Below are 15,668 nucleotides of genomic sequence, written 5' to 3' on the forward strand. Positions count from 1 at the left end.
AGTTAAAATTAGTTTAACTGTCTTATATATAGCTAGTCAAGTGTTTTCACTGCACTTCTCTTATTCCATAAAAATTTGCTCAGGTCACTCCCTACCACATCAGCTTGCTAATTCAGTTGTATACTTCCCTATTTCAATTGCCATCTTCACTAAAACCTGTACGTAAATAGCCAAAATGGTTTACTTGCCCTATAGGTTTCCCCATTCAGGAAATGCGTTCAATGTTACTGTCCATTTTCATAGTCTGTCTTTTAACTGCTGATTTTCATACCATATTTATTACAGCAGTTATTCAGGGAATTCTGGTAATGAATTTATTTAAGAATATAACATCATCTGCATACAGTAAAGAGCTGAATATCTGCAATAACGTGTGTGATGTCATATGTTACTTTTAATGTAACACATGACATGACCAGTGTAAAATGAAGGAATATACTTAAATATAAAGAGCCAATAGGCTTCATTGCTACGAGTTGCCCGAGTTTGTACTACGTACTTAGACTACGTGCATTAGCTCACGCTAGTAGTCGCCGATACTTTTATAGTTTACTATACTATATTCGGCATGAAACTCTCTGATTCCAATCTTTGAGTTTCTTATTCAGTTTTAAAACAATGTGGGATTTAATATCCCTTCAATTTAAATAAATGAAGGAATATACTGCTCCTAACGCAGTGCTGTGTCTGTGTGAAATAGCTACGAGAAAACAACTAACAGAGTTTGAAAGAGGCGTTGTGATAGGATAACATGTTGCAGGCACCTATCTGTATGGAAAACTGTTGACAAATTGGGCCATCCAAGGTCAACAATCAGTGATACCACACTGAGATAGAAGTGCAGGGAGTCACCTGCATTTTCAGGTGACTACCTGCAGTGGACAATCAACCATACTCACTGAACATGACCACAGGGTACTACAAAGGATAATATGTATAAACTGCCATTCATCAGCCAGCACATTGAATGTGGAGTTCTGAACACTCCACATTCAATGTGGAGTGACTGAAACATGAATCTGAATAAAAACATTCAGAACTGAGGCTCACAACATAGGTTTCCATGGAAGGACTGCTATATGCAAGCTCCACATTACCAAAACCAACATGCATCGTATTCAGTGGTAAAAAGAGAGTGGAGGTTTGGTAATCTGTGTTATGGAGTAACGAATCACACTACCCTTTACTCAGCAGACGTGTGGGTGTGGCTGATGCCCAGTGAATGTCTCTTACCAGAGTTCGTAAATCCAATTATGAAATTTGGAGGTGGCAGTGTGATATCATCCTGTTTTTTCTGGTTTGGCCTCAGACCTCTGTTTGGGTGCCACAAGTATCAAACTCTGAGAGGTATCTGAACATTCTGGACAATGCAATGCAATTGTGGCATTTTTCAGAACTGATCATTATCTCTTGCAGCAAGACAATGTGCCATGTTATAAGGCTGCTGCTGTAACCACATGGTTTGTGGACATGAATGTCACCACACTTGACTGGCCTCCACAGAGCCCTAATCTCAACCTTATTGAACATCTATGGGATGAACTGGAATGTTAGGTGAGGTTATGGGACATCTTCCCCACAACAGTCCAGAACCTCATTACATGCCTACAGGAAGAATGGTCTGAAATTATCATTGATCGCTATTATATCCACTCTAAGATTGCTGCAGTCACAGCAAAAGGAGGTTTCTACATCTTATTAAGATGAGTGCCATGGCTGTTTGTTCCTCACACTATTGTGTCTATTGACTTCTTTCCAAGCTCGCTCGCTCTGTGTGTGTGTGTGTGTGTGTGTGTGTGTGTGTGTGTGTGTGTGTGTGTGTGTGTGTGTGTGTGTGTGTGTGTGTGTGTGTGTGTGTCATCTACCAGCTGCCTTTCCACATTTGAAGTTTTTGATGGCTTTTTCTATTTCTAATAGTGATATGTCCTGATCACATTCCTCTTCAATAGTTTCAACCACTTTTCTATTACTTCTTATTTCATTTGGCAATCCTTCAAAGTAATTACTCCAAGCATCTAGATCATAGGTTGCCAAACTTTTTCAGGCCACTGCCCACTTTGCAAGACATAAATTTTGTAACCCCCCCCCCCCACCACCACCACCAACATTATAACAGTTTGAATAAAACCATATTTCGAATACTCAATACTGTTCTGTCGACATTTCTTCTTATATTCAGACATAATGAATTAATAAAATTTGCAAAAATATTCACAAAATAAAAGATTTCATTTACACTTTGTATAACTCCGCTTATCTATCATAAATTTAGTTTAATCCTTTATCCAAGTGTGAGCAAACAAAGTTTGCGCCTGAAAGTATCTTCAGGACTGGGGTAAGGTGGTACAACACCCGGACAACTCGTTGCACAGGTGGAGCAAGCTACCAACACTTCTGTCTCAGTATCTCCTATAATGCAAAACACATCTCCTTGCGGATATGTCTAATGTTATGCATTAAGGGAGGGCCACTACCCAGACTAGTTTCGACCTTTATTGAGGTCTCTTCAGTGAGAGCCAGGCCCAAGCTGAGATACCAGGCAGAAGCATTCGCAGGTCATCTCTACCTACAGGAGTTGCCAAATGGTGTGCCACCCTTTTTTAATAAATTACTCTGGATTTAGAGAAAGATGTTGAAAGTTTATTTTTCACTTGGTTAGAGTATAATAAATTTAGTTTAATCCTTTATCCAAGTGTGAGCAAACAAAGTTTGCATCTGAAAGTATCTTCAGGACTGGGGTAAGGTGGTACAACACCTTGGGTATCTCAGCTTGGGCCTGGCTCCCACTGAAGAGACCTCAATAAAGGTCGAAACTAGTCTGGGTAGTGGCCCTCCCTTAATGCATAACATTAGACATATCCGCAAGGAGATGTGTTTTGCATTTTAGGAGATACTGAGACAGAAGTGTTGGTAGCTTGCTCCACCTGTGCAACGAGTTGTCCGGGTGTTGTACCACCTTACCCCAGTCCTGAAGATACTTTCAGGTGCAAACTTTGTTTGCTCACACTTGGATAAAGGATTAAACTAAATTTATTATACTCTAACCAAGTGAAAAATAAACTTTCATCCACTTATCTATCACACTTTCGACTGATGATTGTTGGCAAAGCACACAAAAAATAATGAAACTTATTCCTAAACCACTGGTATTTATAGATTTGAAATCTAGCCCAAATCGATTTGCATGCATCGACTTGTTTGCGATACCATCGTGCTCATGCTTTGAACAAGTCACTGCAAGCACCCATATTCCTGTCAAAACATGCTGAATTGAGTGAATTACCTACGTAAGAGTTGACCAACATACTACTAGTTAAGACTCATCTGCTGCGTGGATAGACTAAAGCCTGTATGGCACGATCAATTTTTACAATAGCAAAAAATTAATACTTTTTTAAGTCTTGTATGACACGTTCAATTTTCTCATTGACATAGAAAATTGACTATTTCTATCTGACATGGTAAATTTTCAAATGATTAAATAATTGAAATAGAAAATTGATTAAAAAAATTGATCGTGTAAGACTGGCATGAGATGAATTAAAATTCAATATTTAAATTTTAAATGATTATCTAATTGCAAAATCACGAAAATAATTAATTTTTAAATATATATTATGCATTTCGTCTTTTCTTCTATAAAGAGCCATCGACCCCTAGACCGCCTGAACACCCCCAAATGCTTCTGATCCCACTATAGCCTCCCCTAGAAGGCTTCAGCACCCACTGGGGGGGGGGTACCGCCCACTTTGGGAACCTATGACCTAGATCTTTAGTTTTCATATCACCTTTATCATCTAATTCCTTTTATGATACTCTTTCTTCCATTTCTCAATAATCATCAGAATATTTTGCCACCTTCCTGATATTTATCTTCATTCTTACCAAAGTATCCCAATGACTGCTTTCTTGCATTTTTGTCTGTATATATATTTTACATAATAAGTAAGAAAAGAAACCAATTAACAGTGGGAGGTATATGCAATTGGTATCATTATAGCTAAGAGTCACAATTGTTCTTTGTACAATGTAAAGAGCTTTCTTTAGGCTAAACACAAGGAGCCATTGTTAGACTAGAATAATCTGTGTACCTAACCTCAGGTGTTATTAAAGTAAAGCCTTACTATAGAACAGATCCATGTAACTTCATTTTTCTAGCTATAATACATAAAGAAATAGTATGACAAGAACAGAACTTAGTAATGTGCTTAATCCCAACATCTGGACATAGATAAAAATCACCAATGAAACAGCATGGTGTAAACCAATCAACTACCTGCAAGAAGAAGAAATTCAAGCCCAGCAGCACATGGTCTTATCTGGGCTGCCAGTCTAAATCTTCTCAGCAATACCAATGCTCCTAATTTACTTTTTCTGCATTCCACCCAGGTATTTGTGATATCAAACAATAGGAATTGCTATACTCCTGAGAGAGAGAGAGAGAGAGAGAGAGAGTGTAATCAATAATTCATTAATTACACTAATGTAACTAATGTAGTCTCACATCTCTCCATGTATTGACTCTTACCATTTGTTTGTACAGGGTGGGTCAAAAAAAAAAAAACAGAAAACTTTTTTGTTAATAGTTCAATTTCTTTTATTGCAGGTAGATATTATAACCGAGTCTTGGGAGATTGATCATGAGGAATTTCACTAAGGAACAACGACTAAAAGTAGTGGAATTTTATTTTCAAAATAGCAGGTCCATTATTTTGATGTAAAGAGCTTACTGCCGCCATTTCCAAGTCAGAAATGGAACCTCAGCGACAATGATTCGTAAACTAATATAACGCTTAGAGGAAAAGGGTTATGTGATGAACCTTCCACCTATTGGAGACCATGTTTGGCTCGCAATGAAGAAAACATTGAACAAGTTAGAGCCAGTAATGAAGCAGAACCACAAACATCAATCAGAAGCGTTCTTAGGGAATTAGGGTTGTCTTGAACATCTGTAAGGCAAATTTTAAGAAACGATTTAAAGATGTTTCCGTATAAAATACAGTTGGTGCAGGAACTGAAACCCATGGACCACTATCAGTGCTGAAATTATGCGATTCGCATCCAAGAATTAGCCAGAGAAAACCATGAATTTATTCAACTTATGTCTGATTAAGCTCATTTTCATTTGAATGACTTCGTCAATAAGCAGAACTGTTGTTTCTGGGGTACAGCAAATCCAAGGATAATTCATCAGTGCCAACTGCACGCTACCAAATGCACCATCTGGTGTGGAGTGACCTCGCAGGAAGTTATCGGGCCCTACTTCTTCGAAACTGAAGATGGTGGCACTTTGACAATTACCGGTGAGAGATATTGGGATATGATTGACAATTCTTTTATGCCTCCAGTGGAAAATCATCCCGAAATGTGGTTTCAACAGGATGGGGCAACTCCCCATACAGCCAGGGCCACAATGAACCTCCTGAGGCAACTGTTCGGCGAGCGGATAATTTCAAGAAATTCCCAGATTAATTGGCTGCCATGTTCACCCGACCTTTACGGCCCCAGATTACTTCCTGTGGGGATATATGAAGGAGGGTGTGTACGTGAACAAACTGTATACACTTGAGCAGGAGAATATCCGTGCAGAAATTCGAGCATTAGATCCTCAAGCATTAACTACTGTTATGAACAATGCAATCAAAAGAGCTCGACTTTGCGAGGCGGCAAATGGAGCTCGTTTGAAATATGTCATCTTCCATACCTAACCTAATAAAATCTCCATATGTAAGATATTCTCTGCATGTAATACCACTGCAATTGGTTCATGAATAAAAAAAGGTTATTTAAATGTCAAATCCTACTCTAACTTTTGGCCCACCCTTTACATCTGCTTCCACCATAAAGTTCCAGACTGAACCATAGTACCAATGCTATTCTAAAGGAATCTCACTAAAACAAACCATGTTCTATAACATAACTGTCCTTTAAGTCTCTAAGTTTCATATAGTGAGAGATGACTATATAAATCACTACATATTTGGGAAAATAATTTAATAAAGTACTGGCTGAGTTGGCCAAGCATGAGAGACTATCACCTCACTTACAGGAATATTGAAGTGACTTGAAAAAAAAAAGTTCTGTGTTTGGTCTCTATAGCAGAATTCACAGTTATGTAACTGTCAGCTTACACAGTAAAACATAACTATATATGAACTTAAAGCACAGTTACCAACGTGCTTTAAGTTCAACTGATATAACAAAAAGTAAAAACTTAAATAAAATATATACATAAAAATAATAAGTTATTGTCAAGTATAATCTATGATATATATATATATATATATATATATATATATCATAGATTGTGTGTGCGCGCGCTTGCACGCGCGCACACTCAAAATTCGGCTATAACAGATCACATGATGAGAACTTATATTAAAATAACTTTAATAAACACACAACAGCTAAACTAGTTCCATGAGCCAACAGGTACACTTTGTCAAGAGCATGCATATAAGTATAATATGATGGAGAGATATCACAGTAAGCAATAAAAAAAGAATGAAACAGATCACTGTGATACATTATTCTATCTCTCTAATTATTTAATGCTTACAAGTATGTACCCACCCACACATACCATACCTGATGAAGTAGACAAAACTAGTCAAGCTATTATATTTTTATAAAAGTTCTTTTAATACAGGTTCTTGTCACATGGTCATTATAGCAGAATTTTAAAGAATGTCTTTATAACCACAGAAATCTAAAACGTCCATATATACACCTTGTATCTGAGGAGGATCCAAATCTTCTTGGAAGTTATCTTCTTCTTCAACATCTGCATATAAGTTGAGTGATGCATCATGATCTTCTCTTAATTTGCCTTGTAATGTGTCCACTTGACGAAGCTGCCTGCACATGCGATGAAGGCGTAATGCTTCTTCATGCAAAAGCAAAGCTTCTCTTAAGTGAGCTCGTCCTAAAACATATTTGACAAGTTATTCTTCAAATGTTTTTAAGATAATTTAATAATAATAATTTAATCTTTCCAAAAAAAAAAAGAACCAATCCATTTAGTTTTATTCACTCATTAAAACTGATTATTTTATCCAAAAGGAAATATCAAAATAAAAATAATACCTAACTGACGTCTCTCCTCTAGATTTTGAGGTATCTTGATATCAATGCAAGCGATATTACTGAGATCTTGGATGTGCAAATACTCTAAAAGGTGTTTAGTTGATTCACTAAGTTCTCCTATCAAAAAATAAGCGATTTATATATAAGCATTTTAAATAGAAAATTATTTCTCCTAATAATGGATAAGCTATCCTTTATTAAGATAAATAAAGTACTAGAAGTGTCAATCTTTTTGCAGAGTTGAAATGCATGCAAATCTAAAGTTATTTAAAAACAATAATATAACAAAGTCATAAAAAATTTACTTATATAATTTAGTTGATAGACGACCGTCACCCAGTGCAAGAACACCACTCCATTTAATGGAAGCTGAGGACTTTGAAAAATTGTTTGGTTTCAAGAACAGAGTTTTCTTCTTCTTCATATTGTGAATTTTAGGCAGTGGCCTGTTTCCATTATTCCATTACTTTCTAGGTTTTCCAATTCTTAATTTTCCATTTATTTTAAATCCTTATAGTATTTTTGGAGAAACCTCCATAGCTCAGTCGGTATAGATGAGGTTGGAAAGTCCTTTGGTTGGAAAGACCTGGGTTCGATTCCCATCCATGATGTGAGAAACCTTTATATGGTCTTTTTTTGACAAAAGGTGAGTTAGTTGGTCTCATACAAAGGTAGGGTTTTTGTTTTCCCTGAAAACTTGGATTTTTCATCCCCCCCAGAACAGGCAAACTGGCCCCATTTACATGCGCATCTACAGACATAGGCTCCAGGAATAAGGATTGACCAACATGTTCCATGGGATCTCCGGTTTTAAACTGTAACAGGCCACTTAGGCCTAATATGTAAAAGAAAAAGAAGAAGATGGTATTTTTGGTAGTCTGCTATTGTCCATTTGATTTAATGTTCTAATCATTTTTGTTTATTTACTTATGTAGTAGTTAATTGGTTTGATATTCAGGGATTGTAAAATTTATTCATTTGTTTTATGGTCCCATTTGGTATATCCAGCTGTTTCTCTCAGAAATTTCATTTTTTGTTTAATCTGTTTTTCATTCTTCTTTTTTTATGGTTCATATAAATGAAGAAGGTATAGACAGGACATTATGTAATCTGATTCTGGTGTGTTTTTGTACCAGGGATGGCTTATATTATTTATTATGCTGTTTAACTAAATTTGATCTTTTAATGTCTATCATTTTCATCTTTGTATGATGTCAACATTCCAGTTGTTATTCCTCTTTATAAGGCCTTGATACGTCCACATCTGGATTACTGTGCTCGACTGTGATCCCTCTGGGTTTTTCTTGCAGATGAGGAGTTGTAGAGAGAATTCAGGCATGAACAACCAAATAATGAATGGTCTGTGGTACATTCCCAATGCAGAGAGAGAGAGACTGAGGGTGTGCAGACTGCAAAAATTGATTGTTGGTCAAAAAAGAGAGGATATGATAGAAACATTTAAGTTGCTTAAAGGATTTTATAGGATTGATGCAAGGGAGAGCAGGGGCATGAGGACTAGATTTTTCATTTGTAGAGTTGTGAATGAATGGAATGGGTTGCCAGAGTCAGCTGTTAGCACTTTGTCTGTTAATGAGTTGAAGACGGTATGGTAGATTGTGTGGATAAACTGGGTCTCCCATGATGAGTCTCTGGAATCCATGGATGTGCCCATACAATAATAATAAAGAAGGGTTTTCCAAGTGGACATTCCCCTGTTGAATACAGTATTAAGAAAAGTGATATTAGTTGCAGCTTTTCCATGTTTTCCGTTTCTTATACTGGTTTTCTGTTGATGTTTCTGTGGTTTCTGGACATGGTTGAGGACCTGAAAACAAGAGAGCAAAAACTTATTCATTCTGAAAGGGAGTTTGATTCAATGGCAGAGCTCTCTGCCCACCATGAAGCCACATGTGGATGCTCACTCACCAAACAAGCAATAAGTAGGCATTGCAGTCCACTTGCAAGGAAGCCCATTAGTAGACTGATCTGGTAATGCAAGATTACCAGGATTCCCCCTTTCTGAATGTCAGTGGGTTGAACTGCATGGCAAACATGGCAGCAAGGCATTGAATCTCAGTGAAATTGGTTTAAAAGTTAAGATAAAAAAATTTAAAAAAAAACTCAGGAAAAGTGGAGAAAATAATACAGGAAAAAAAAAGTGTAGAAAAAGAATAAGGACAAAAGGGCCATTACCATCATTGGGAAATCCCCTCCACCACAAAGAGATGCTTCATATGAGGAGATATCAAATTGCATGATTACAGAACTGCAATCAACAGGAAGGTTCAATAAGAAGATAGGATCATGGAAAAAATTACAATTGAGGACAACGGGATTAAGAGAGAGATCAAAAGAACAAAATATATAGCCAGTTGCTACTACAGATTAGGTTACATGCAGAAGGGATGAATATAGCAAGCACAGGATTAGTAACCAATATTTGGATTTGAAGAAATATATTGGGGAATATATTCAAATACAGGAAATATAAACAACACAGATGGAGAATAAAAAGAATTTATATAGCTACTGAAGGACAACTGCCTAAAAGAACACAACCAAATCATCTATCACCAAGGTAATCACAATCTCCAAATGGGGAGATATGATTGTGCAATCTTGACAAGAGAGGTGACTAAGCGCACAGAATTTTCAAGAAAGGACACACACACACACAAACACACACACACACACTTAGAACTATGAAGTCAATGGTTTATGACAAATTTAGGACAAATTTCGCTTATGAAAGATTCTGTTACTCGAAAACAGTTAAGAAAAATTGAGATAAGAAGTATGAAACTGTAAACCTAGCGTGTAGGAAGATAAATCAGGTAGTGTTTAAATAGATGATCAATACTATTGATTCATCACGAAACAATATTTAAACAGAAATGTGATCTGAAAGCTCACAAGAACATGCAAATAGGGTGACTGCATGATAAGGCAAACAAAATCAGATTTATGGGAAGAAATTAACCAAGCAGGCATTAATAACTAATTTAATACATGCTGATGGCTTTATTAGATGCTTGAATGAAGCAGAAGGAACAGTTCAATTACTGAGTGATGAATTTCTAAATATGTATCATCCATATGGAAATAATGCTGTGATTGACTGACAGGAATGGAAGAGAAAAAAGAAGTATAGCTAACCTGTAGGTGCATAAAATATTACAGAATGTCACTATGCGAACAATCAGGATATTGGCCTAATTAGGCTGTTTAAGTCTCAGCACTGGCAGTCACACGGGCTAGAACATAACATAAATAAGACTCCAAGCATTTCAGGAGTGGTGGTTAAGTTATTTAAAAAGTTGGTTAAGACCAAGATTCAAGAATAGCTGGAGAGGAATGCAACAATCAGGATAACATGGCTCTGTCACAGATAGATACGGTCTTAATAATTTCCTCACTTTCCAAGTGATACCTGAGTCGGATAAAGGAAATGGCTACACATGATAGACTATGCAAGGCATTGGACAGGATACTGCACTAAATTGGCTTATTATGTCAAAGAGAGCAAATAGGATGGATATGGATGACGCATAGAACATGGATGAGGTGGCTGATGAAGAGACACTGTAAGAGTAGAATCTGTGTATCAATTAAACTGCAGAGGTCCAAAGACTCTGTACTTGGACCTTGGCAGGTTAATTTCTACACAAATAATTCAGAAATGATCTGATGTGATTATCCAGACCATGCTAAATCGGTGATGGCTACAATTAATAAAGTTGTAGCAACATTCATAACATTCCTGCAGGATGCTTTCAATTAACTGCCAGCATGGGCAAAGGATAATGGTTACCAGTACAAGGTGACAAGTGTAAAACATTGTAAGTTGTGTATTACACTGATGGCAATGAATTGCAAAAAATTGATGAAGCTAGGAATTTTGGTCTAATCTTGCAATCTTAACTGGAGAGGTGACTAAACACACAGAATTTTCAAGAAGGAATATATATACCTTCAAACTATGGAGTCAATGGTTTATGACAAATTTAAGAGGCAGCTCAGTGCAGTGCTATGACAAAAGAAGCTGCATGTGAAGGATTCTGATACTCGAAAATAGTTGAGAAATTTTTCGTGACTATTTTCTATAATCTAGATAATAATCCAGATTATTACAGTGTCTGTAATGATCAGACTTTACCAATATTAAACTAATCCAAGAAAAGGGAACATAATCTTTTACAGGGGGGGAATGGATATCACTTTATGAACTTAATTATATACTTCAGCAACCTAAATAAAAGTTCGGTTTAATAATATTTAAATAGTTGGAAAGTTGACAGAAGTAGTCTACTTTTGTAATATGTCTACATATTACAGAAGTAAACAGAATAACTCAAAGGATCATCTGGATGTTGAAAACAACAATATTATTATCTGGATTAAAAGTTATTATCCTTCTCTATAAGGATCTGATATGGGTACATCCAGTGGTGAGCTATGGAAATTTTAACAAAGGGCTCGCAAAAAAAAAAAAAAAAAAAAAAAAAAAAAAAAGCCATATTTCACACAAAAACTTTTATTAATACAGCTTGTGTACAAATTTCAATCAATAAGTATGACAGGACAATCAACCTCTAAAGGCTATCATTTTTTAATAAATATTTCATGATCTAAACATGAAATATTTGCACACAATCAACTGTGTTAATTTATCTTACATAAGAAAATCATTTTTTAACTATCAAAATATAATAAGAATGAAATCTTTTATAATCTTTTATTAAACATTTGATTGGCTATTGTTTACCATACGATTGGCTACTAGAAGAGAGAAGGGTAAAGATAGCGCATGTGCTTATTTTATTTTCAAACTTGGGCGCATTCGTTATAGAGGAGTTGAAACAATAATTCCAAATAATCTATACACTGCCGAATAGACTAATTTTTGTTAGGTTACCGTATGAGTTTGTCGCTTAATATGTTTTAAAAAAAAAATTTTTTTTTTAAATAAAAAAGTAAACAAGAAGAACAATGGGCTCGCAAATTTGAGAAAAACTGAACAAAGGGCTTGTGCAAGCCCCTTATAGCTCACCACTGGGTACATCACTGTGCACATATTTAGTCCTCTGGGGTTTCTTGGGGAGGAAGAAGTGGTACAAATGATCCAAGAATCCAGAGATGATGACTAAGACAGTGACTGATCTATGTGATAGGTCAGTTACTAAATGAGTTTTATAGTACTAATGAAGAAGAAATTTTTCAGTACATGACTGGTCGGTCAGGAGAGAACAAGGGATCATTATTGGAAGTTGCATAAGAGTGATTATCAAGAATGTGAGGATGAGATTTTTCTTTTGCAGAGTAGTGAATGAGTTCAAGGAGAGATATGACAAACATTTTGTAAATAAAGGTTAGTTTAGGCTTCCCCATTAAAGAAGAAACTAAAAAAGAAAATTGATAATTATCTACAACTTTTGTTTTTATACCACTACTATACAGAATACTTTAAGAACAGAATTACACTAAACTTTACAATAACATTCAGAATTATAGTAGCCATCTAAATCACTCTTTAAAATCTCAATAATGAAATATATAGTATTAACTACCTACCTACATGACCAAGCAAGCCAACAGCTACATAGTGGTGTGCAAGTGCCCTGTAATGTTCAGACTTTACCAATACTAAACTAATCCAGGAATAGGGAACATAATCTTTTACAGGAGGATTGGATATCACTTTATGAACTTGATTATATACTTCAGCAACCTAAATAAAAGTTTAGTTTAAAAATATTTAAATTAAAGCTTAATATTTTGCAGAATATCATACTGTTTTAGCATAATTATACATGTATGGTAGACTAGCAAGCTTTCACTTAACAAGTTCAAGAACTTCACTTTGATTTTTAAATTTTGTGATAAATTCAGATCGCATATTGACCACAATTTCTTTGAAAAAGGTTAAATTGATGGAATAATCAGCTTGTTCTTGTAGATATTTCTTCACATAGGAAAATGTAATAATGTGCCTTTCTCTAAGTCTGTCGCAAACAAATATAATTTTTGTTCAAACGAAATCACTTCTAAAACAAAACTGCTGTATTTCCCTTTCCCTGTAGTTTCTTATTTAGTGCATTTAAATGGGAAGTCATATCGATATGTGAACTATAGTCATATGTGAACTAGATTAATACTATAATTTTTAATTTTTCAATCAGTTTCTTCATTACTGATGTGTATTTAACATATAAAGAAAGTGCATTTTGTGTTCACAAAAAATTGTTTTTCCTCAAATTTATAGAAAATCCCATTTCATTTTTTATTTATTCGATTTATTTGTATTGGGTTAGACAACCTGTGGAAGCATAGCAAATGACTTTCCTAAACCTAATTTTTGCAAAGACAGGAGATAGGATAGTTAATCTTACCTCCAAAGTAGTCTGTTGTGTCTATCAAATATTTATGTTCTTGGGTCAAATTATATATTTTACAGGAGATGCTATCTCTGTACTGGATTACCCTAACTCACCTCCAGTTAAAAAAATCCTTATAAACCTTAGATATCATAAATACCTAAATTTAGAAATTTGTGAAGTTCTGATAATAAAAACCAAGAGAGAGAATGTCCATTTGTAAATGCTGATATGGATAATTAGATGAAGATAATCAATTATGCTTTTATTTAGCAGAAATTACTATCTGATGTATCAATAAATCAAGGTATTTTTATGCACAAGGATACGAGATATCCTTGCATAAAAATACACATGCAAACAGGCACAACAGCAAGAATGCTAACACAGATCGAGTTTGAAATATCGTTAATCTACAGTCCTTAATTGGTGCTCTCTCTGAATCCGAAGAGGACTGTCATCCTGAGACGATTAGTGAGATGATCAAGATCTCAGGATGACAGTCTCCCAGTTTTTTGGTCGAGTGAGGCAGCCATATTTGCTTAGGTCAGTAGATTGTTGTAGAGATGTAGCAGATTCTAAAAAAAAAAGTCCTGCTTGTCACAACTGGATTTAATGGTCTAAATCAGTGGCAGTTGCAATGTAAATATTGAACATATTTTCTTTATTCAATACAGTTAAATGTATAAAAAACAGGATTCCAATTTTACTTTGCAATAACAAGTAACATCGTAGGACACCAGGACAAAACATGTGAGGAAAAAATTATTTTTGGAGAGTGAATATGACTAGTTAATTTTTGTTAACGCTTGATGGACATTTGAATATTATATATATATTTTAAGAATGTGAAACTTTTTTTGCGATGGTGATCAAGATGTAAAGAGATGGCAGCGGTTTTTGTGTGTGCGCACGCGCGCGTGCATGTGTGTGAATCTAGATTTGTTTTATTTTTATGGAAAAAAAAAAAGGACAGGATGGGGTTGAGAGTAAAATGTAGAATCATGTTGATTTCATTGAGGAAGGGAAGTTACTAACTAAATAAGCATCACAGAAATGACTGGTTTCAATAGAGAGGCTAATATGGTACAAAAAATATGATTTTAGCTCTGCTCAAGCTTTAATAAAATTTAAATAATGCTGGAAGGCAAGGCCTGTGTTGCTCTGTAGAAATGACATTTGCATCCATAGTATAGACCAGGGGTCGGCAACCTTTTTTGGAGTGAAGAGCCATTTTTAAAATTATATCTGTTAAAAAAAAAAATTAGGGAGCCACAAGGTTTTTTTTTTTTTTTTTTTTTTTTTTTTTTTTTTTTACAGTAACACGTTATGATACTTGTAAAACACAGGGGTGACATCTCACATGAAATTATATGATATTTTAAAATATTAAATAATAAAAACAAAGATTTCCTTCTCCTTACAAAAGCATATGTATAAAATCCAATAACATACCTATTTCTTTAATTTTTTTAATTTAAAATATCTTCTTAGTGCAACTTTTGCTGTTGAACTTCAGATAGTTTCTCAATATGCAGTGAATACACCATAAGTTTCATTTACAAACATGACAAAAGACTCACGTTGTTTAGTTGGTTTCTCAACATACTTTTAATAAAATTCGTATTAGAAAATATTTGCTCACACAAATATGTTGATCCGAAAATTGATAGAAGTCGAAATGCATATGTTTTTAACTGAATGTAAGTGTCTAGTAAACAATTCCATGTGTCAAATACAATCTGATCTTGCTTTTAAGATCTTCTATTTCAGACCATTTGTGTTGTATTGCAAGGGTAGATTTTTGTCTTTCCAACACCTCCAGGTCAGCTTTAAGATTTCTAAATTCCACAAATCCTTAGTTTTCAGGTCCTCTAACTCAAGTTGAAATGCAGCCTCATCAATTCCAGCAAAAGGTGAAAAATTTAATTTGGCAGGATTAATTTCAAGTAGTCACAATAAAAATGACATAGTTGCCTTGTTCTTTCTAAACTCCTCAAATCTCCCATTAAATTTAGATCGCATATTTACCACAATTTCTTTGAAAAAGGTTAAATTGATGGAATTATCAGCTTGTTCTTGTTGATATTTCTTCACATAGGAAAATGTAATAATGTGCCTTTCCTCCAAGTCTGTCGCAAACAAATATAATTTTTGTTCAAACAAAATCACTTCTAAAAGCAAAACTGCTGTATTTCCCTGTAGTTG

At 35.0% G+C, this 15,668-nt stretch overlaps 2 protein-coding genes across 3 annotated transcripts in view; one reads left to right on the forward strand and one right to left on the reverse strand.

Moving 5' to 3' along the window:
* Positions 1-5,694, forward strand: part of Prp4k (Pre-mRNA processing factor 4 kinase) — a 526,475-nt gene extending 520,781 nt beyond the window's left edge. The window contains exon 21 of the transcript XR_016548872.1: positions 4,607-5,694. The gene's annotated coding sequence lies outside the window, so the exon portion shown is untranslated. The remainder of the gene's footprint in view (positions 1-4,606) is intronic.
* Positions 1-15,668, reverse strand: part of Rhp (GTP-Rho-binding protein rhophilin) — a 288,568-nt gene that overhangs the window by 34,094 nt on the left and 238,806 nt on the right. For both annotated transcript variants that reach the window (XM_090398531.1, XM_090398532.1), the window contains 3 exons: positions 12,658-12,814; positions 7,087-7,203; positions 6,731-6,925 (listed from right to left, as the gene is read on the reverse strand). In XM_090398531.1, coding sequence (XP_090254657.1) covers positions 6,731-6,925; positions 7,087-7,203; positions 12,658-12,814 — 469 coding nt within the window. The remainder of the gene's footprint in view (positions 1-6,730; positions 6,926-7,086; positions 7,204-12,657; positions 12,815-15,668) is intronic.

Source organism: Typopeltis vanoorti, chromosome 9 (genome assembly GCF_054136105.1).
Source record: "Typopeltis vanoorti isolate ZY-2024b chromosome 9, IOZ_Tvanoo_1.0, whole genome shotgun sequence".
Taxonomy (NCBI): domain Eukaryota; kingdom Metazoa; phylum Arthropoda; class Arachnida; order Uropygi; family Thelyphonidae; genus Typopeltis; species Typopeltis vanoorti.